At 54.0% G+C, this 20,617-nt stretch overlaps 1 protein-coding gene and 1 pseudogene across 1 annotated transcript; both read right to left on the minus strand.

The window, feature by feature from the left end:
- Nucleotides 1-6,048: 6,048 nt before the first annotated feature.
- Nucleotides 6,049-16,587, minus strand: LOC131582244 (G2/M phase-specific E3 ubiquitin-protein ligase-like; annotated as a pseudogene).
- A 741-nt stretch (nucleotides 16,588-17,328) lies between these two features.
- LOC131582245 (PHD finger protein 7-like) lies at nucleotides 17,329-19,993 on the minus strand. Its single transcript, XM_058845200.1, is given in 8 exon segments — nucleotides 17,329-17,630; nucleotides 18,008-18,127; nucleotides 18,287-18,405; nucleotides 18,552-18,665; nucleotides 18,882-19,019; nucleotides 19,021-19,236; nucleotides 19,313-19,437; nucleotides 19,904-19,993. Coding segments are annotated over 8 exon segments (1,224 nt in total).
- Nucleotides 19,994-20,617: the final 624 nt, after the last annotated feature.

Consider the following 20,617-nt stretch of genomic DNA (forward strand, 5'->3'; position numbering starts at 1 on the left):
GATTGTCCCTGACAGTGTCCCTGTGCCAGCAACTCCTTGACAGGACAGGTGGATTCAGGGTTCAGCTTTGCTGGAAGGAGCTGTTTCTCTGTGGTCAGGCCCAGCACGTCTAGAAGTGTCCTGAGGCTGCTAACAACTGCTACGCTACTACTACAACTGGAGCTACTACTACAACTACAATTGAGACTGCTGCCTCAAGCACATCAAACAAGTCCTGCTCTGGGCGGTGCTCAGGGCAGTAGGGCCTGGGGGCAAAGAAATGGGAAAAAATGAGAACTGCTGGGTCCTTCCCCGGGGCTGGCCAGAAGGGGAGAGGAGCTACCTGTATGGGGCAATGTACTGTGTAACACAGCCGCCCTCCTTGGCACAGGGCAGGTGGAACCATCTGTCGCAGCCTTCCTTGCAGCACATGATGGTGGCCCCGCTCTGGCCACAGACGCAGCAGTGCTGGAATGAGCCAAGCAGCCCCATCAGCGGCAGCCTTGGGGCCTCCCCAGGCAGCCCCAGGGCTCCGGGCAGGGAGCAGGATGGGGCCGCTGCTGGCTCTCAACCCACAGAGCCAGCTGGTGGAAGAAGCTCCTGTGCCAGAGGCTCCGTGTAGCTGCTGGGAGCCAGACTTTGTCCCACAGCCGGCTGCATGGCCGGCCTTCCTTGCTGGGGGCCTGGCCTCTACTTTGGAGGGCAGTGGAATGCTGGACTCGAGGCCCAGTGTGGCTGGTGGAACATTGGGATGCATTGAGATACGTTGGTGGATGGATAAGACATCGGGGGATGACCAGGATGTGTCATCCTGCGATGGTGCGTCCCTGCGCCTGGGCCTCTCTGCACTTGATGTTCTCCTGCTGCTCCTGTCACGGCGACTCCGCGACCGGACGGATCCATCTGAGGCCTGACCCTGATGGCGAGAGCGGCTTCGCCTGCGGTCAGGCCCAGCACGCCTGGAATGGACCCTGTCCTCAGGGCCCATGGAGCTGCTGTATCTTGCCCTTGGTGTGCTTGGGCTGCCACTGTCTGCCAAGGAAGAGGCTGCACGCCGGGGGCTGCTGTGGCTGCTGGTCCCTGGAGATGGAGAGCCAGACCAGATGTCAGTGGGCTGCTGGAGCTGGGGGTGATGGCCTCAGATTCTGAGAGGCCCCGAGAAGACTCCAGTCCTGACTGGCTGGTTAGGTTGGGGCCATTGACCTCCAGCTCATCCCTGGAGACTGTAAGCCGCCAAGTGCAACAGGGAGCAGGAGGGCTCTGATGGCAGGGAGCAAGGTGAGGGCAAAGCAGCCCCTCCCACAGCCTGGCCCAGGGGCTGTCGGGATGGCCAGCGTGGGGCCCAGAGCAGAGGCCGGGGCAGGCAGGAGCTGCTCAGCCAGGCCAGGGCTGGGAGCCTCCTTCCTCCTCAAGTGGGGCCCAGCTGGGCCAGGGGGCAGCTGGTGGGAGCCCCGTGCCCGCAATGGCCGCTGCTCTCCAAGGCCTCCAGCCCTGCCCATCAGCCAGGCACGCAGGCAGGGACAGAGCAGCCCTTGGGGTCGATGCTGCGGGCTGAGAGCCCCACAGAGCTGCTCACGCCCACTGCCATTGGCTCTGTCCCCTGCAGCATGCCTGCTGTGTCACCGAGCAGAAGCTGACTCCTGTGCTTCCCCAGGCCCTGGCAAGTGCCCCTGTACTGCTCCTGTGCTGCCCAGGGCACCCACGGGCATTGCTCACGCCTGACAGCGACCAGAACCAGCGGGGAGTGTGACAGCTCTGTTGCTCTGGGCACGGCTGTCAGGCCAAGCCCCCTGGGCAGGGGGCAGTGTCCTTTTGGGCTTGGCAGAGCCCGTAGGCTCCTGGAGGGCTGAGGACACTGCTCTGGCCCAGCCTGGCCCAGGCCTGGGAGGCCTTTGACATTGCTGATTGTCCTCACAGCCTCCAGGGCCGAGCTGGAGCTCAATGGCCCCAGCCTGACCGGACAGTCTGGACTGGAGCCTTCCCGTGGCTCCCCGGAACCCGAGAGCATCAGCGCCAGCTCGGAAACACTGCCTAACCGGGTTTTCCAATATTTTTTCCTGTTAGATCCTTGAAAGGATTTAAAAGGTAAGGTTGTTTGGTGACTTCTTCAAGGAACAAATATGACACGATTCTTTTCAAGAAAGGGTTTATTAGTTTGGGTTCAGTTTCCGTGTGAAATTCTTATGCTTCCTTTGACGATCCAGAAATTAATGAAGATCTAACATATTCCTAGGAGAAGTTTTTGAATCCACTACTCGCAGAAGTCTCTAAATTCACTGGTTCTCTTAAACACGTCCCTTACATCTAGTTAGCTAGCTGCTCCTGTAACATAGAGAGATGCAGTGGTTTACTTGGCTGGACATCACAACATCATGTTACACACACCAGTATACTAGCAACTATTTGTTCCCTGACAGTTACAAAGCTTCAGGCTCTTCTGGAGGTCCTAAATTAATTTTGCATGCACATCCATAGCCGTGTTCCCTCCCCATGCTCAGCATTCAGCCACAGTTACCAGGGAACAGACGTTCCATGCTCACCTCAAGCAATGATCTACATCTGTCTTCCCAACCCACTTTGTCTTCACTGAGCTCTACGGATCTACGAAAAATAACTTTGGGCCCTCTGCACAAAAGAAAACACAACACCAATCAATAGGGTTCAACCCTTCTGATTCTGTTGCTGCTCCCAACAATCATGAATGAACAACACAATGGTCAAGTCAGAAGCTCTATTCTTCACGTCCCTCCTATTCTCTTGCCCCCCACCACATGTTGGCTCCAACAGAAATGTTCCCTACTGCAGCCTGGTGTGTACTAAGAAAAATGAAAGGCAGCAGCTGTCTCCCTGAACATGCTGAAATCTAAATTGCAGTGAAACAGCAGCTCTTTCATTAAATGCTCAGCAGCAGGATCCCACAGCTGCCCCCAGAAGTGCTGCCTTCCAGGGGCTGAGATCTCCATTCTAACACATCCTGCAATTCAGACGGGCTGGAAGATTGCAGGGCAGTAACTCTATGAACACAGCCATACATTTCATCAGCGTTATCTAACAAGTCTCAAGAAACGAACGTCATTTAAGCCTGTCTTGAGACTATATTCTACAAAATAGAACAAGCAATTGTTTTGGTGGCCTGTGTAATTTTTTGGGGCTGTGTATGTTTTCTTTTGTTGTTGTTGTCTTTGTTTTTAAATAGAAAATTCACTGGCTTCAGAAGAGAAAGCCCCAGATTCATTAGGATGAAGAACCGCACGGACGTACGTGGCTGACAAGAACACTCGGCATTCCTAATGGTAACAGCAGAAACACGGGAAAAAAGTTAAAGGAGATAGACCTACCTGAAAGGATCCCAAATGTCTCGGTAACCTGTCTAGTGACTATTTTTCTGCTAAGCTCTAAAAGTTCCTATAGCTATGAGGTAATTATCTGAAAGAAAGGAAAGCCAGAAAGCTGCTCAGCCTTTATTTTTTACCAGGACTCTCTCATGGGATTCTACCACAACTTTGACCACAAGAAAGGATGGCAAATTTTGACTACAGAGCATTCATAACCAGGCAGCATTTTTTCCTCCTTACTCAAGTCCAGTAAGGGTTTAAAAGGGAAAAATATACAAAAGGGGACTGAAGAAGTTGTGTCGTACCTCTTAGGCGTTCATCATTTATGGAGAAGAAGAAAACTCGAGCACTTTCTGTGCGTGGTAGAGAAAGAACCCTAGACAAGTACAAAGGGGTTTTAGCATCCTAAAAGGTCCTATCAAATGCCATGAGCACGAGTTAGAGCTGTGGTGCCTCAGAGAAATGGTATACATGGAAGAGCTCTACTCCATAGTATGCAAATAAAGCCTTCTATTAAAAAAACCCCACTTTTTACAAGAAAACTGACTGTGTCTTTGCCTTTTGGCAAAACTCAGTTTGGGGTTGGCCAAACCAAAACAACCCAGTCAATTTCTTGTGCTCAACTTCTCTCTCTTCACATTCAACTTCACATCCAATGGGCTGCTGGGACTCTGGACTCCACACAGCACCAATGGTTTTCCAAGATGACTTTCCTTGCTCAGAGGTGTGCAGTGTCAGTTTCCCATTTCCTAAGTGCTGCCATTCATATTCCCACAGCATCCAACTACTACAGCCAAGTAGACAACAAATACAAATGGAACTTGCCTTTCTTGGTGCTTTTCAATTTCTGACATCTCAGGCTCATCAGCACCCTCAGAAGTGATGTCTTGGAAAGGTGCATCCTCTTGCCACCTGACTTTTTCCGGCTTTATCATTCCAAGTACGTGAGGCTCTGCAAAACCAGCACCAAAAGAGAAAGAAAGCCAAAACCAGATTATTTCTCTGCTCGCCAGGAAAAATTCCTTCTTTCAAGTGAAATATTTACACTGGGGAAGACAGGTTTAGGAAGGACGGAATCTTCTCCTCCCTGATTTCCTGAGCTGTAGCTCTGCTCCAGGATCTTCCACTTTCTTCTAGGCATCTCCTATGTATTCTTCAATATTTATCATTGCATCCAGAAGACAGTGAATAGCTCCTGAATTCAGCACAAGTGTGGTGGGCTTGTTGCTTTGTGGTGTTGTTTTTTAATATTTTGGATAACTCGGCACAGTTTCCTTTCATTCCTACCTGACTGTGACTTGATTAAACATTCCTTCATCTTCATTTCATAAGGCCTCATTTTATCTGAGGCTAGGACACCCCAATGATCCTTCAGTGTCATTCAGTTTCCTTTTTCTGAAGGTCCAGGAATAGAATTCAGTAACTAACAGAATGTTCATGGAGCTTGGGGTCAACTCCAGGATTTTGCTCCTCCCTCTACCTTAACACCCATTTTCCTTCAAATCCTCTTGGGTTCCATGTAACTTGGTATGACTGCTGTGTCACCTTTTTCCCTGTTTGAGAAGTTTAGGGCACGACAACAAGCTTTTTCACCACTCTGCAAAAATCCCAATGCCTTCTCAAGGCGTGCATCTCAAAATTCCTGAGATGCAAGCAGCAGTTACCTCTCATTAATCTCCCACAACCTTGGCAAGTAGAAATGAAGATCAAAATGCTTCAGCATAATTACTGACTTCTGCTGCTGAAAATCCTCTGGATTGTGACCTTCTTCACACCATATTGCTCTACAGTGCCTGCCAGAAGCTGTTCCTTAGAAATGGCTCCGTTAGGAGGTTCTGCTGTTACCTTCTTTGATGCCCAACTCCTCTGTGTCTCCAAAGAAGGAAAACTGGAAAGCACTGGACTCCTGAGTTCTGTCGTTTTCAGGCAAAGGTCCCAGACGTTCGTCTGGGGCAGAGTCCTTCGCATCCTCTTTGTCCCAGGCGATTTCCATTGTCTTTTCCGGTTTGACCTTTGAAGGTCCAAGCAAGTCTTTTAAATCAGCAGCAGTGTCGCAATCGATTTCTCCAGACACCTGAGGCAGTGTCTCACTCTCTTCCTTCTCCCTCCGCTTTACTGAAGGAAGGCTTTACTGAAATGAGATTGATCAAGGCTAGCAACTCAGCACACGGCCTTTTCAAAGACAGCTTCCCTAAGAGCCACCTTGCTCGTCATGTCTCCCTAAACGTATCCAAGCCATTAAGGATCGGTTCACTTTCAAGGGTAAGCAGTGGGGAAATATCTGTCTAAAGGCAGCAATGAGTGTCCTTTCTAATTAGCTACGTCCTCAGGTGGCGTTTCCCTTCACAATACACGGTAACATAGAAATCAAGAATCATAGAAATGCCAAGAGCTAATCTGGGTTTTCCACAGACCTGCAAATCTCAAGGTGCCTGTATTGACCCTTCTCACCTTCACTTCCAGCAGCAGAGGGACTAGAAAGAGAAGATGACACTACGGGCTGCTGATAGAGGTCCCAGTTGAGGCCCGACGTGGCTGGCGGGAGCGGTTGCTCCAGCGCGACCTCCCCGACGGTGTCCCCCTGGGCCTGGGCCTCTCAGCACTTGCTGCTGTCCTCCTGCTCCTGTCCTGGCGACTCCTGGACCGGACAGGTCGGTTTGAGGCCTGGCGTTGCAGGCGGGAGCGGCTGCGTCTGGGGGACGTCCCCGAGGATGTCTCCCTTTGCCTGGGCCTCTCAGCACTTGCTGCTGTCCTCCTGTTCCTGTCCTGGAGACCGCTGGACTGGACAGGTCCATTCGAGACTTGACGTGGCAGGCGGGAGCGGCTGCGTCTGGGGGCTGCCTGCGATGGTGTCTCCCTTCGCCTGGGCCTCTCTGCCCTCGATGTTGTGCTGCTGCTCCTGTCTCGGCGACTCCTCGACCGGGCAGGTGGACTCTGGGCCTGAGCTTCCTGGCGGGATCGGCTGAGTCTGGGGGCTGCCCGCGATGGTGTCTGCCTTTGCCTGGGCCTCTCTGTCCTTGATGTTCTCCTGCTGCTCTGGTCACAGTGACTCCTTGACCAGACAGGTGGACTTAAGGCCCGAGCTTGACAGCAGAAGCAGCTGCATCTGGGTGAAGCCTGCGATGGTGTCTCCCTGTGCCTGGGCCTCTCAGCCCTTGCTCTTGTCCTGCTGCTCCTGTCACGGCGACTCCGCGACCGGACGGGTCTATTTGGGGCCCGACTCTGCTGGCGAGAGCGCCTTCGCCTGCGGTCAGGCCCAGCACGCCTGGAATGGACCCTGTCCCCAGGGTCCATGGAGCTGCTGTGTCTTGGCCTTGATGTGCTTGGGCTGCCGCTGTCTGCCAAGGATGAGGCTGCACGCCGGGGGCTGCTGTGGCTGCTGGCCTCTGGAGATGGAGAACGGGGAGCCAGACCCGATGACACCGGGCTGCTGGTGGGGCTGATGGCCTCAGATTCTGAGAGGCGCCGAGAAGATTCCAGTCCTGACTGTCTGGTCAGGCTGGGGCCATTGAGCTCCAGCTCATCCCTGGCGGCTGTAAGGCCAAACAGGAATGTCAGAGGCCTGTCAGGCCTGGAGCAGGCCATGCCCGACCAGAGCACTGCCCCCAGCCCTCCAGGAGCCCATGGGCTTTGCTGTGCCCAGCCTGGGCACTGGTCCCAGCCCAGGGACACCCGCCTGCTTTGCCTCATACCCGTGCCGAGACCAGCACAGCTCTCACACTCCCAGTGGGTTCTCCTCACTGTCAGGCCTGAGCAGCGCCTGTGGGTGCCCTCAGCAGCACAGGAGGAGCACAGGAGCAGCTCCCAGGGCCTGGGAAAACAAACGGGTTGATGGCTCTGAAGACAAAGTGTCCCAGCACGGGATTGTGCAGCCGAGCTCCTCTGGCTCCTTCTGCTTTGAGCCCTTCCTGAGACACAGGTGCCCTGCAGAGCCCCGGGTGCAGCTTCCCAACTCACCCCTCTTCCTCTGCCTCCTCCCTGCCTCCTGGGTAAAGGCATTCCCTGGCATTGCACCTGCTGTGCCTCTCTCCTAGATCCGCAAAGGCGTTGTTGTCCTCCCATGTTGGCTCTCTGATGGAGAAAGGAAAAGCTGATGTGTTTCTTTTGCCCTGCCCTCACGGAGGTAACAGGGTGACCCTGCTCTTCCTCCAATGCTTTTCCAAGTCCCCTGAGAAGCGGAAGACCAGACTCCCTGGATGGGGCAGGGCTTGGACTGCTGGGGCAGGGCCTGGCACAGCACGGCACTTGCACCCTCCTGCCTTGTGAGCCCCGCAGAAGGACACCAACCTGACGGGGGTTCGGATGCCCACGCGGAACATTTCGACAAGGAATTCCTCATCATCTCTGCAGAGGGGGCAGCGGAAGGACAAAAGACCAGCGCGCATGGCCTGTCCCTGCAGGGCAAACAGAAGCAGTGTGAGCCAGGCCCTGGTGCTGCTGAGCTCCTGCTGTGTCCCAGGCCTGAGGGCATGGCTCCCACCTGCAGGCAGTCCCTGTGGAACCAGGCTCTTTTGCACGTCGGGCACACTATGGTGTTGTAGGTCTTCCTGTCCTCCACTGGCTCCATGCAGATGGGGCATTCGGTGCCCGGCTCTGGAGTCACCTGCACGATCTGCACTGGACGGTGCTCAGGGCAGTAGGACCTGGGGACAAAGGGATGGGCATAATGAGAACGACTTGGTCCTTCCCCGAGGGTGGCCAGAAGGGGAGAGGAGCTACCTGTATGGGGCAATGTACTGTGTGACACAGCCGCCCTCCTTGGCACAGGGCAGGTGGAACCATCTGCTGCAGCCTTCCTTGCAGCACATGATGGTGGCCCCGCTCTGGCCACAGACGCAGCAGTGCTGAAATGAGCCAAGCAGCCCCATCAGCAGCAGCCTGGGGGCCTCCCCAGGCAGCCCCAGGGCTCCGGGCAGGGAGCAGGATGGGGCCGCTGCTGGCTCTCAACCCACAGAGCCAGCTGGTGAGGGAAGCTCCTGTGCCAGAGGCTCCACGGAGCTTCTGGGAGCCAGACTTTGTCCCACAGCCGGCTGCATGGCCGGCCTTCCTTGCTGGGGGTCTGGGCTAAGCTCTGGCCAACCTCTCCTGGCACAAATCTCCCTGCTCTTTTGCCAGGCCCTCACCTTCCATGCCGCCCGCCTGACTGCAAGCTGGATATCTCGAAGAAGAAAACCCAGGAGTCCAACACATTTCTTTGCTTGCCGACAAAGCAGCGTGGCAAAATACTGCAGAAAATGGGAGGAGCTGATGAGGACAGGGTGGCAGGGAGTGCCCATTGCAATGCTGGAGGGAGTGCCCGGAGCCACTCACCAGGCAGAAGATGTGGGCATAGAGCCCGTATTTCTCCTGTTTGTCGCCGCAGGTGTCCGGGTCAGCCTCTGCACGGCGACACAGCAGGCATGCTGCAGGGGACAGAGCCAATGGCAGCGGGCGTGAGCAGCTCTGTGGGGCTCTCAGCCCGCAGCATCGGCCCCAAGGGCTGCTCTGTCCCTGCCTGCATGCCTGGCTGATGGGCAGGGCTGGAGGCCTTGGAGAGCAGCGGCCATTGCGGGCACGGGGCTCCCACCAGCTGCCCCCTGGCCCAGCTGGGCCCCACTTGAGGAGGAAGGAGGCTCCCAGCCCCGGCCTGGCTGAGCAGTTCCTGTCTCCCCCAGCCTCTGCTCTGGGCCCCACGCTGGCCATCCCGACAGCCCCTGGGCCAGGCTGTGGGAGGGGCTGCTTTGCCCTCACCTTGCTCCCTGCCATCAGAGCCCTCCTGCTCCCTGTCGCACATGGCGGTTGTCAGCGCTGAGTCCCTGTCCAGGAACGCCGCTGTCTCCGCCAGGTGCTGGTCCTCTCTCTCTGTGGGAGAAAGAAGAGTGATGGGAGTTTGGAGAACAGGCCCAGAGCTACGAGGGTGCTACTCCCTGGTCAGCCCTGCGTGAGCCCTGCTCCTGTCCGCCTTCTGCTCCCGTCGTCGCCTTGAGGAACACCGCCGTCTCCTCTGGATGTTCCTGCGCTGATTCTGGGAAGGGAGAGGCAGGTGAGCCTGCAGCAAGGGCCCAGAGGCCCGAGGTGTGGGGCCCCTCTGGTCCCTGGGCAGCTGCTTCCCTGCCTTACCTTCTCCTCCCGTTGCCAGGTCGCACTGACACACGGCCTGAGCCCAGCCTTCCCTTTTGGGGCTTTGGTCACACGTGTCACAATGGCCACTCCTCTGACATCAGCATCTTGCTCCCAAGATTGAGGCAGCCATGGCCTCACATGCCCGGCAACCGCTTGAGGCCGCCCCCTTGGGAACCGAGGTTCTGAGATGGTTCCAAGCCTTTGGTCAGCACGGAACCAGGCCAGAGACTCCTGCAGCAAGTGCAGGGTCCAATCCCAGGCCCCAGGGCAGCCATCGAGGGTGGCACTGTAGGCAGAAAGGTGCTGTTCAGGCACGGTCACGCCAGGGCTCCTGCCCCTGGCAGTCGGTTGCCCAGAGAGCTTGTGCAGAGTCTCTTGCACTGCACAGATTCCAAACCTGCTCTTGGTGAACTGACATTTTCCTCAAGACCTCACTGCAGTGAACTGAGATGAACCTGATTTCATGCCCGTGCTGATCACTGTTGGGAACAGGAGATAAAGCTGGGAACCACTGCAGCTGCCTCCCAACCGCAATTTGCCTGTCATCTAATAATCTAATAACTTTGACATTTCATATTAAAAATTTAGTATTAAGTATTAGTGTTAAGCTCCTGAGAAACATCATCTTTTACACTGACTCAGTGGAAACCCAGAGAATTCCTTGGGAGTTTTCTGTGTACGTCTGACTGGAAAAGTTTCAACCGTCCTTGTCTCAGTAGTCCAAAACAGGAGGATGTTTTTCCCACAGTAAAGGAACGTTGCTAGTTTGGTCCATGTTTTCCTTCTAGCAAATATATTGAAAAAACACAGCTTCCCTAAGCACTGCCTTGCTTTTCATGTTTCCCTAAATGTATCCAGGCCTATGAAGGAGTGGTTGCCTTTCAAGGGCAATGTCTGGGTTGACTGTATGACACTGTCTCCCCTGTCATCTGCTCTATGCCCAGACATGGGTCCTGCAGCTTTAAGCTAGGCCCAGGGGGTGGGGGGAAACCAGGGGTGTTCTTTTGGCTGTCTGTTCAAACACAGGTTCTCCTCCACTCTCAGCATTGATTCTTTCTCAGCAGAGATAGGGGGAGTTAAATTCTTGCTTGTAGCTAGATTCAATTTTGCTAGCTGAGGCAAAAAGTTTCTCAGGACTGCATACAGCTTCTCTGATCATTTCTGTGGCTCCTTCTGCAACTGTTCAGCTTTGCTCCAGTTTGAGAAACCAGACCATCACTGGGAGCCCCACGCCGCAGTCCAGGCATGGGAGGCCACAGGACACCAAATCCCAGCTCTGGACCTTGGGAGGAGCCAAGCAGGACTCTAAAATCTGCCAGCTTTCTCTGCAGCCAGAAGGTCTATTACTTAACAGTATCCATTTTCCTCCGTGCCTGCGTGCACTCTGCTTGTTAAATAAACAGGTTTTTTCCCCTTGCTCCAAGAAATTCCTTTTGTTTGGTGGGGGGAGGCCATGCCAAAGTCTGCCTTCTTTAGAGATGCTCCTTTCAGGATATTTCCTCCTAACTTGTCTCAAACCAAGACAGGTAAGCAGTGGGGAAACATTTGTGGTTGGAGTCTAAAAGGCAGGAACAAGTGTCCTTTTTAATTAGCTACATCCTTAAATGACTTCTCACTTAATACACGGGGACATAGAAATCGATGTCTTAAGCACAGATTTCTTTTCTGCCAATAGGAACAGCAAGAGCTAACACGGTTTTCCCAGAGACCTGCAAATCTCAAATCTTTGCCTCTATTGACCTTGCTCGCCTTCCCTAACGGCAGCAAACGCACTAGAAAGAAAAGATAATGCTACGTGCTCCTTTGCCAGATCTGAGTTGAGGCCCGACGTCGCTGCTGGGAGTGGCTGCGTCTGGGGATTGTCCCTGACAGCGTCCCTGTGCCGGCAACTCCTTGACAGGACAGGTGGATTCAGGGTTCAGCTTTGCTGGAAGGAGCTGTTTCTCTGTGGTCAGGCCCAGCACGTCTAGAAGTGTCCTGAGGCTGCTAACAACAACTGCTACGCTACTACTACAACTGGAGCTACTACTACAACTACAATTGAGACTGCTGCCTCAAGCACATCAAACAAGTCCTGCTCTGGGCGGTGCTCAGGGCAGTAGGGCCTGGGGACAAAGAAATGGGAAAAATGAGAACTGCTGGGTCCTTCCCCGGGGCTGGCCAGAAGGGGAGAGGAGCTACCTGTATGGGGCAATGTACTGTGTGACACAGCCGCCCTCCTTGGCACAGGGCAGGTGGAACCATCTGTCGCAGCCTTCCTTGCAGCACATGATGGTGGCCCCGCTCTGGCCACAGACGCAGCAGTGCTGAAATGAGCCAAGCAGCCCCATCAGCGGCAGCTTTGGGGCCTCCCCAGGCAGCCCCAGGGCTGCAGGCAGAAAGCAGGATGGGGCCGCTGCTGGCTCTCAACCCACAGAGCCAGCTGGTGAGGGAAGCTCCTGTGCCAGAGGCTCCGTGTAGCTGCTGGGAGCCAGACTTTGTCCCACAGCCGGCTGCATGGCCGGCCTTCCTTGCTGGGGGCCTGGCCTCTACTTTGGAGGGCAGTGGAATGCTGGACTCGAGGCCCAGTGTGGCTGGTGGAACATTGGGATGCATTGAGATACGTTGGTGGATGGATAAGACATCGGGGGATGACCAGGATGTGTCATCCTGCGATGGTGCGTCCCTGCGCCTGGGCCTCTCTGCACTTGACGTTCTCCTGCTGCTCCTGTCACGGCGACTCCGCGACCGGACGGATCCATCTGAGGCCTGACCCTGATGGCGAGAGCGCCTTCGCCTGCGGTCAGGCCCAGCATGCCTGGAATAGACCCTGTCCTCAGGGTCCATGGAGCTGCTGTATCTTGCCCTTGGTGTGCTTGGGCTGCCACTGTCTGCCAAGGAAGAGGCTGCACACCGGGGGCTGCTGTGGCTGCTGGTCCCTGGCGATGGAGAACCAGACCAGATGTCACTGGGCTGCTGGAGCTGGGGGTGATGGCCTCAGATTCTGAGAGGCCCCAAGAAGACTCCAGTCCTGACTGGCAGGTTAGGCTGGGGCCATTGACCTCCAGCTCATCCCTGGAGACTGTAAGCCGCCAAGTGCAACAGGGAGCAGGAGGGCTCTGATGGCAGGGAGCAAGGTGAGGGCAAAGCAGCCCCTCCCACAGCCTGGCCCAGGGGCTGTCGGGATGGCCAGCGTGGGGCCCAGAGCAGAGGCCGGGGCAGGCAGGAGCTGCTCAGCCAGGCCAGGGCTGGGAGCCTCCTTCCTCCTCAAGTGGGGCCCAGCTGGGCCAGGGGGCAGCTGGTGGGAGCCCCGTGCCCGCAATGGCCGCTGCTCTCCAAGGCCTCCAGCCCTGCCCATCAGCCAGGCACGCAGGCAGGGACAGAGCAGCCCTTGGGGTCGATGCTGCGGGCTGAGAGCCCCACAGAGCTGCTCACGCCCACTGCCATTGGCTCTGTCCCCTGCAGCATGCCTGCTGTGTCACCGAGCAGAAGCTGACTCCTGTGCTTCCCCAGACCCTCTGGCAAGTGCCCCTGTACTGCTCCTGTGCTGCCCAGGGCACCCACGGGCGTTGCTCACGCCTGACAGCGACCAGAACCAGCGGGGAGTGTGACAGCTCTGTTGCTCTGGGCACGGCTGTCAGGCCAAGCCCCCTGGGCAGGGGGCAGTGTCCTTTTGGGCTTGGCAGAGCCCGTAGGCTCCTGGAGGGCTGGGGGCACTGCTCTGGCCCAGCCTGGCCCAGGCCTGGGAGGCCTTTGACATTGCTGATTGTCCTCACAGCCTCCAGGGCCGAGCTGGAGCTCAATGGCCCCAGCCTGACCGGACAGTCTGGACTGGAGCCTTCCCGTGGCTCCCCGGAACCCGAGAGCATCAGCGCCAGCTCGCAAACACTGCCTAACCGGGTTTGCCAATATTTTTTCCTGTTAGATCCTTGAAAGGATTTAAAAGGTAAGGTTGTTTGGTGACTTCTTCAAGGAACAAATATGACACGATTCTTTTCAAGAAAGGGTTTATTAGTTTGGGTTCAGTTTCCGTATGGAATTCTTATGCTTCCTTAGACAATCCAGAAATTAATGAAAATCTAACATATTCCTAGGAGAAGTTTTTGAATCCACTACTCGCAGAAGTCTCTAAATTCACTGTTCCTCTTAAACACGTCCCTTACATTTAGTTAGCTAGCTGCTCCTGTAACATAGAGAGATGCAGTGGTTTACTTGGCTGGACATCACAACATCATGTTACACACACCAGTATACTAGCAACTATTTGTTCCCTGACAGTTACAAAGTTTCAGGCTCTTCTGGAGGTCCTGAATTAATTTTGCATGCACATCCATAGCCGTGTTCCCTCCCCATGCTCAGCATTCAGCCACAGTTACCAGGGAACAGACGTTCCATACTCACCTCAAGCAATGATCTACATCTGTCTTCCCAACCCACTTTGTCTTCACTGAGCTCTACGGATTTACGAAAAATAACTTTGGGCCCTCTGCACAAAAGAAAACACAACACCAATCAATAGGGTTCAACCCTTCTGATTCTGCTGCTGCTCCCAACAATCATGAATGAACAACACAACGGTCAAGTCAGAAGCTCTATTCTTCACGTCCCTCCTATTCTCTTGCCCCCCACCACATGTTGGCTCCAACAGAAATGTTCCCTACTGCAGCCTGGTGTGTACTAAGAAAAATGAAAGGCAGCAGCTGTCTCCCTGAACATGCTGAAATCTAAATTGCAGTGAAACAGCAGCTCTTTCATTAAATGCTCAGCAGCAGAATCCCACAGCTGCCCCCAGAAGTGCTGCCTTCCAGGGGCTGAGATCTCCATTCTAACACATCCTGCAATTCAGACGGGCTGGAAGATTGCAGGGCAGTAACTCTATGAACACAGCCATACATTTCATCAGCGTTATCTAACAAGTCTCTAGAAACGAACGTCATTTAAGCCTGTCTTGAGACTATATTCTACAAAATAGAACAAGCAATTGTTTTGGTGGCCTGTGTAATTTTTTGGGGCTGTGTATGTTTTCTTTTGTTGTTGTTGTCTTTGTTTTTAAATAGAAAATTCACTGGCTTCAGAAGAGAAAGCCTCAGATTCATTAGGATGAAGAACCGCACGGACGTACGTGGCTGACAAGAACACTCGGCATTCCTAATGGTAACACCAGAAACACGGGAAAAAAAGTTCAAGGAGATAGACCTACCTGAAAGGATCCCAAATGTCTCGGTAACCTGTCTAGTGACTATTTTTCTGCTAAGCTCTAAAAGTTCCTATAGCTATGAGGTAATTATCTGAAAGAAAGGAAAGCCAGAAAGCTGCTCAGCCTTTATTTTTTACCAGGACTCTCTCATGGGATTCTACCACAACTTTGACCACAAGAAAGGATGGAAAATTTTGACTACAGAGCATTCATAACCAGGCAGCATTTTTTCCTCCTTACTCAAGTCCAGTAAGGGTTTAAAAGGGAAAAATATACAAAAGGGGACTGAAGAAGTTGTGTCGTACCTCTTAGGCGTTCATCATCTATGGAGAAGAAGAAAACTCTAGCACTTTCTGTGCGTGGTAGAGAAAGAACCCTAGACAAGTACAAAGGGGTTTTAGCATCCTAAAAGGTCCTATCAAATGCCATGAGCACGAGTTAGAGCTGTGGTGCCTCAGAGAAATGGTATACATGGAAGAGCTCTACTCCATAGTATGCAAATAAAGCCTTCTATTAAAAAAAACCCCACTTTTTACAAGAAAACTGACTGTGTCTTTGCCTTTTGGCAAAACTCAGTTTGGGGTTGGCCAAACCAAAACAACCCAGTCAATTTCTTGTGCTCAACTTCTCTCTCTTCACATTCAACTTCACATCCAATGGGCTGCTGGGACTCTGGACTCCACACAGCACCAATGGTTTTCCAAGATGACTTTCCTTGCTCAGAGGTGTGCAGTGTCAGTTTCCCATTTCCTCAGTGCTGCCATTCATATTCCCACAGCATCCAACTACTACAGCCAAGTAGACAACAAATACAAATGGAACTTGCCTTTCTTGGTGCTTTTCAATTTCTGACATCTCAGGCTCATCAGCACCCTCAGAAGTGATGTCTTGGAAAGGTGCATCCTCTTGCCACCTGACTTTTTCCGGCTTTATCATTCCAAGTACGTGAGGCTCTGCAAAACCAGCACCAAAAGAGAAAGAAAGCCAAAACCAGATTATTTCTCTGCTCGCCAGGAAAAATTCCTTCTTTCAAGTGAAATATTTACACTGGGGAAGACAGATTTAGGAAGGACGGAATCTTCTCCTCCCTGATTTCCTGAGCTGTAGCTCTGCTCCAGGATCTTCCACTTTCTTCTAGGCATCTCCTATGTATTCTTCAATATTTATCATTGCATCCAGAAGACAGTGAATAGCTCCTGAATTCAGCACAAGTGTGGTGGGCTTGTTGCTTTGTGGTGTTGTTTTTTAAGATTTTGGATAACTCGGCACGGTTTCCTTTCATTCCTACCTGACTGTGACTTGATTAAACATTCCTTCATCTTCATTTCATAAGGCCTCATTTTATCTGAGGCTAGGACACCCCAATGATCCTTCAGTGTCATTCAGTTTCCTTTTTCTGAAGGTCCAGGAATAGAATTCAGTAACTAACAGAATGTTCATGGAGCTTGGGGTCAACTCCAGGATTTTGCTCCTCCCTCTACCTTAACACCCATTTTCCTTCAAATCCTCTTGGGTTCCATGTAACTTGGTATGACTGCTGTGTCACCTTTTTCCCTGTTTGAGAAGTTTAGGGCACGACAACAAGCTTTTTCACCACTCTGCAAAAATCCCAATGCCTTCTCAAGGCGTGCATCTCAAAATTCCTGAGATGCAAGCAGCAGTTATCTCTCATTAATCTCCCACAACCTTGGCAAGTAGAAATGAAGATCAAAATGCTTCAGCATAATTACTGACTTCTGCTGCTGAAAATCCTCTGGATTGTGACCTTCTTCACACCATATTGCTCTACAGTGCCTGCCAGAAGCTGTTCCTTAGAAATGGCTCCGTTAGGAGGGTTCTGCTGTTACCTTCTTTGATGCCCAACTCCTCTGTGTCTCCAAAGAAGGAAAACTGGAAAGCACTGGACTCCTGAGTTCTGTCGTTTTCAGGCAAAGGTCCCAGACGTTCGTCTGGGGCAGAGTCCTTCGCATCCTCTTTGTCCCAGGCTATTTCCATTGTCTTTTCCGGTTTGACCTTTGAAGGTCCAAGCAAGTCTTTTAAATCAGCAGCAGTGTCGCAATCGATTTCTCCAGACACTTGAGGCAGTGTCTCACTCTCTTCCTTCTCCCTCCGCTTTACTGAAGGAAGGCTTTACTGAAATGAGATTGATCAAGGCTAGCAACTCAGCACACGGCCTTTTCAAAGACAGCTTCCCTAAGAGCCACCTTGCTCGTCATGTCTCCCTAAACGTATCCAAGCCATTAAGGATCGGTTCACTTTCAAGGGTAAGCAGTGGGGAAATATCTGTCTAAAGGCAGCAATGAGTGTCCTTTCTAATTAGCTACGTCCTCAGGTGGCGTTTCCCTTCACAATACACGGTAACATAGAAATCAAGAATCATAGAAATGCCAAGAGCTAATCTGGGTTTTCCACAGACCTGCAAATCTCAAGGTGCCTGTATTGACCCTTCTCACCTTCACTTCCAGCAGCAGAGGGACTAGAAAGAGAAGATGACACTACGGGCTGCTGATAGAGGTCTGAGTTGAGGCCCGACGTGGCTGGCGGGAGCGGTTGCTCCAGCGCGACCTCCCCGACGGTGTCCCCCTGGGCCTGGGCCTCTCAGCACTTGCTGCTGTCCTCCTGCTCCTGTCCTGGCGACTCCTGGACCGGACAGGTCGGTTTGAGGCCTGGCGTTGCAGGCGGGAGCGGCTGCGTCTGGGGGACGTCCCCGAGGATGTCTCCCTTCGCCTGGGCCTCTCAGCACTTGCTGCTGTCCTCCTGTTCCTGTCCTGGAGACCGCTGGACTGGACAGGTCCATTCGAGACTTGACGTGGCAGGCGGGAGCGGCTGCGTCTGGGGGCTGCCTGCGATGGTGTCTCCCTTCGCCTGGGCCTCTCTGCCCTCGATGTTGTGCTGCTGCTCCTGTCTCGGCGACTCCTCGACCGGGCAGGTGGACTCTGGGCCTGAGCTTCCTGGCGGGATCGGCTGAGTCTGGGGGCTGCCCGCGATGGTGTCTGCCTTTGCCTGGGCCTCTCTGTCCTTGATGTTCTCCTGCTGCTCTGGTCACAGTGACTCCTTGACCAGACAGGTGGACTTAAGGCCCGAGCTTGACAGCAGAAGCAGCTGCATCTGGGGGAAGCCTGCGATGGTGTCTCCCTGTGCCTGGGCCTCTCAGCCCTTGCTCTTGTCCTGCTGCTCCTGTCACGGCGACTCCGCGACCGGACGGGTCTATTTGGGGCCCGACTCTGCTGGCGAGAGCGCCTTCGCCTGCGGTCAGGCCCAGCACGCCTGGAATGGACCCTGTCCCCAGGGCCCATGGAGCTGCTGTGTCTTGGCCTTGATGTGCTTGGGCTGCCGCTGTCTGCCAAGGATGAGGCTGCACGCCGGGGGCTGCTGTGGCTGCTGGACTCTGGAGATGGAGAACGGGGAGCCAGACCCGATGACACCGGGCTGCTGGTGGGGCTGATGGCCTCAGATTCTGAGAGGCGCCGAGAAGATTCCAGTCCTGACTGTCTGGTCAGGCTGGGGCCATTGAGCTCCGGCTCATCCCTGGCGGCTGTAAGGCCAAACAGGAATGTCAGAGGCCTGTCAGGCCTGGAGCAGGCCATGCCCGACCAGAGCACTGCCCCCAGCCCTCCAGGAGCCCATGGGCTTTGCTGTGCCCAGCCTGGGAACTGCCCCCAGCCCAGGGACACCCGCCTGCTTTGCCTCATACCCGTGCCGAGACCAGCACAGCTCTCACACTCCCAGTGGGTTCTCCTCACTGTCAGGCCCGAGCAGCGCCTGTGGGTGCCCTCAGCAGCACAGGAGGAGCACAGGAGCAGCTCCCAGGGCCTGGGAAAACAAACGGGTTGATGGCTCTGAAGACAAAGTGTCCCAGCACGGGATTGTGCAGCCGAGCTCCTCTGGCTCCTTCTGCTTTGAGCCCTTCCTGAGACACAGGTGCCCTGCAGAGCCCCGGGTGCAGCTTCCCAACTCACCCCTCTTCCTCTGCCTCCTCCCTGCCTCCTGGGTAAAGGCATTCCCTGGCATTGCACCTGCTGTGCCTCTCTCCTAGATCCGCAAAGGCATTGTTGTCCTCCCATGTTGGCTCTCTGATGGAGAAAGGAAAAGCTGATGTGTTTCTTCTGCCCTGCCCTCACGGAGGTAACAGGGTGACCCTGTTCTTCCTCCAATGCTTTTCCAAGTCCCCTGAGAAGCGGAAGACCAGACTCCCTGGATGGGGCAGGGCTTGGACTGCTGGGGCAGGGCCTGGCACAGCACGGCACTTGCACCCTCCTGCCTTGTGAGCCCCGCAGAAGGACACCAACCTGACGGGGGTTCGGATCCCGACGCGGAACATTTCGACAAGGAATTCCTCATCATCTCTGCAGAGGGGGCAGCGGAAGGACAAAAGACCAGCGCGCATGGCCTGTCCCTGCAGGGCAAACAGAAGCTGTGTGAGCCAGGCCCTGGTGCTGCTGAGCACCTGCTGTGTCCCAGGCCTGAGGGCATGGCTCCCACTGCAGGCAGTCCCTGTGGAACCAGGCTCTTTTGCACGTCGGGCACACTATGGTGTTGAACGTCTTCCTGTCCTCCACCGGCTCCATGCAGATGGGGCATTCGGTGCCCGGCTCTGGAGTCACCTGCACGATCTGCACTGGACGGTGCTCAGGGCAGTAGGACCTGGGGACAAAGGGATGGGCATAATGAGAACGACTTGGTCCTTCCCCGAGGGTGGCCAGAAGGGGAGAGGAGCTACCTGTATGGGGCAATGTACTGTGTGACACAGCCGCCCTCCTTGGCACAGGGCAGGTGGAACCATCTGCTGCAGCCTTCCTTGCAGCACATGATGGTGGCCCCGCTCTGGCCACAGACGCAGCAGTGCTGAAATGAGCCAAGCAGCCCCATCAGCAGCAGCCTGGGGGCCTCCCCAGGCAGCCCCAGGGCTCCGGGCAGGGTACAGGATGGGGCCGCTGCTGGCTCTCAGCCCACAAAGCCAGCTGGTGAGGGAAGCTCCTGTGCCAGAGGCTCCGTGTAGCTGCTGGGAGCCAGACTTTGTCCCACAGCCGGCTGCATGGCCGGCCTTCCTTGCTGGGGGTCTGGGCTAAGCTCTGGCCAACCTCTCCTGGCACAAATCCTCCTGCTCTTTTGCCGGGCTCTCACCTTCCGTGCCACCCGCCACACCTGACTGCAATTTGGATATCTCGTGAGTGAAAGCCCACGAGTCCAATACGTTCATTTTCTTGCCAAAAAAGCAGAGAGGCAAAATACTGAAGGGCAAGAGCTGATGAGGACAGGGTGGCAGGGATTGCCCATTGTAATGCTGGAGGGAGTGCCTGGAGCCACTCACCAGGCAGAGCACTCGGGCACAGAGCCCGTATTTCTCCCGGTTGTCGCCGCAGGTGCCTGACTCAGACTCACACAGGTGGCTCAGATGCATGCTGCAGGCGACAGAGCACCAAGGTGTGGTCATATTTTAACCTGCATGGATTTACATCTACGACAAGTGGAAAAGAAAGAGCAGTCTGCTAGGGTCACTTGGGTTTTTACCATAAAAGTGAATGTGTTTGTACCAGCTTAACAGCAGAAAACACGTTATTTTGTAGCAGTCCATTACTAAAAAATCCGTTTCCAGGCAACCTGCATGGATGGTCAGGGATCAGCACCACTGGCAAAACGATGACTTATTTTACTAGCTAACTACAGAACTACTACAAAATGGCAGATTTCTATTACTAATTATGCATGGATTCCCTGGAATCTAAATACTCAGCTCACTTTACGTGAAGTATTTGAGGGACAACTGTATCAAATGGCATCATTAAACTGGCATGACCAGACAAAGGAATGGTGCCTGCTTTATTTTAAGAGTTTAACACGCTTGTAAAATGAGGAAACTGGCCCTTTTTTATTGTCAAAACGTTTGGTAGGTTTTTCCATCATCACGTTTCCCTTGTTATAGCAAAAATTACTATGAAGATTAAGATTTGGTGTGTTTTCAGTCTTCCTTCTCTTGCTCTTTATCTTTTGGCACACCTTCATTTTCCTTTCAGTTCTATGGTTT

This window comes from Poecile atricapillus, chromosome 9 (genome assembly GCF_030490865.1).
Source record: "Poecile atricapillus isolate bPoeAtr1 chromosome 9, bPoeAtr1.hap1, whole genome shotgun sequence".
NCBI lineage: Eukaryota > Metazoa > Chordata > Aves > Passeriformes > Paridae > Poecile > Poecile atricapillus.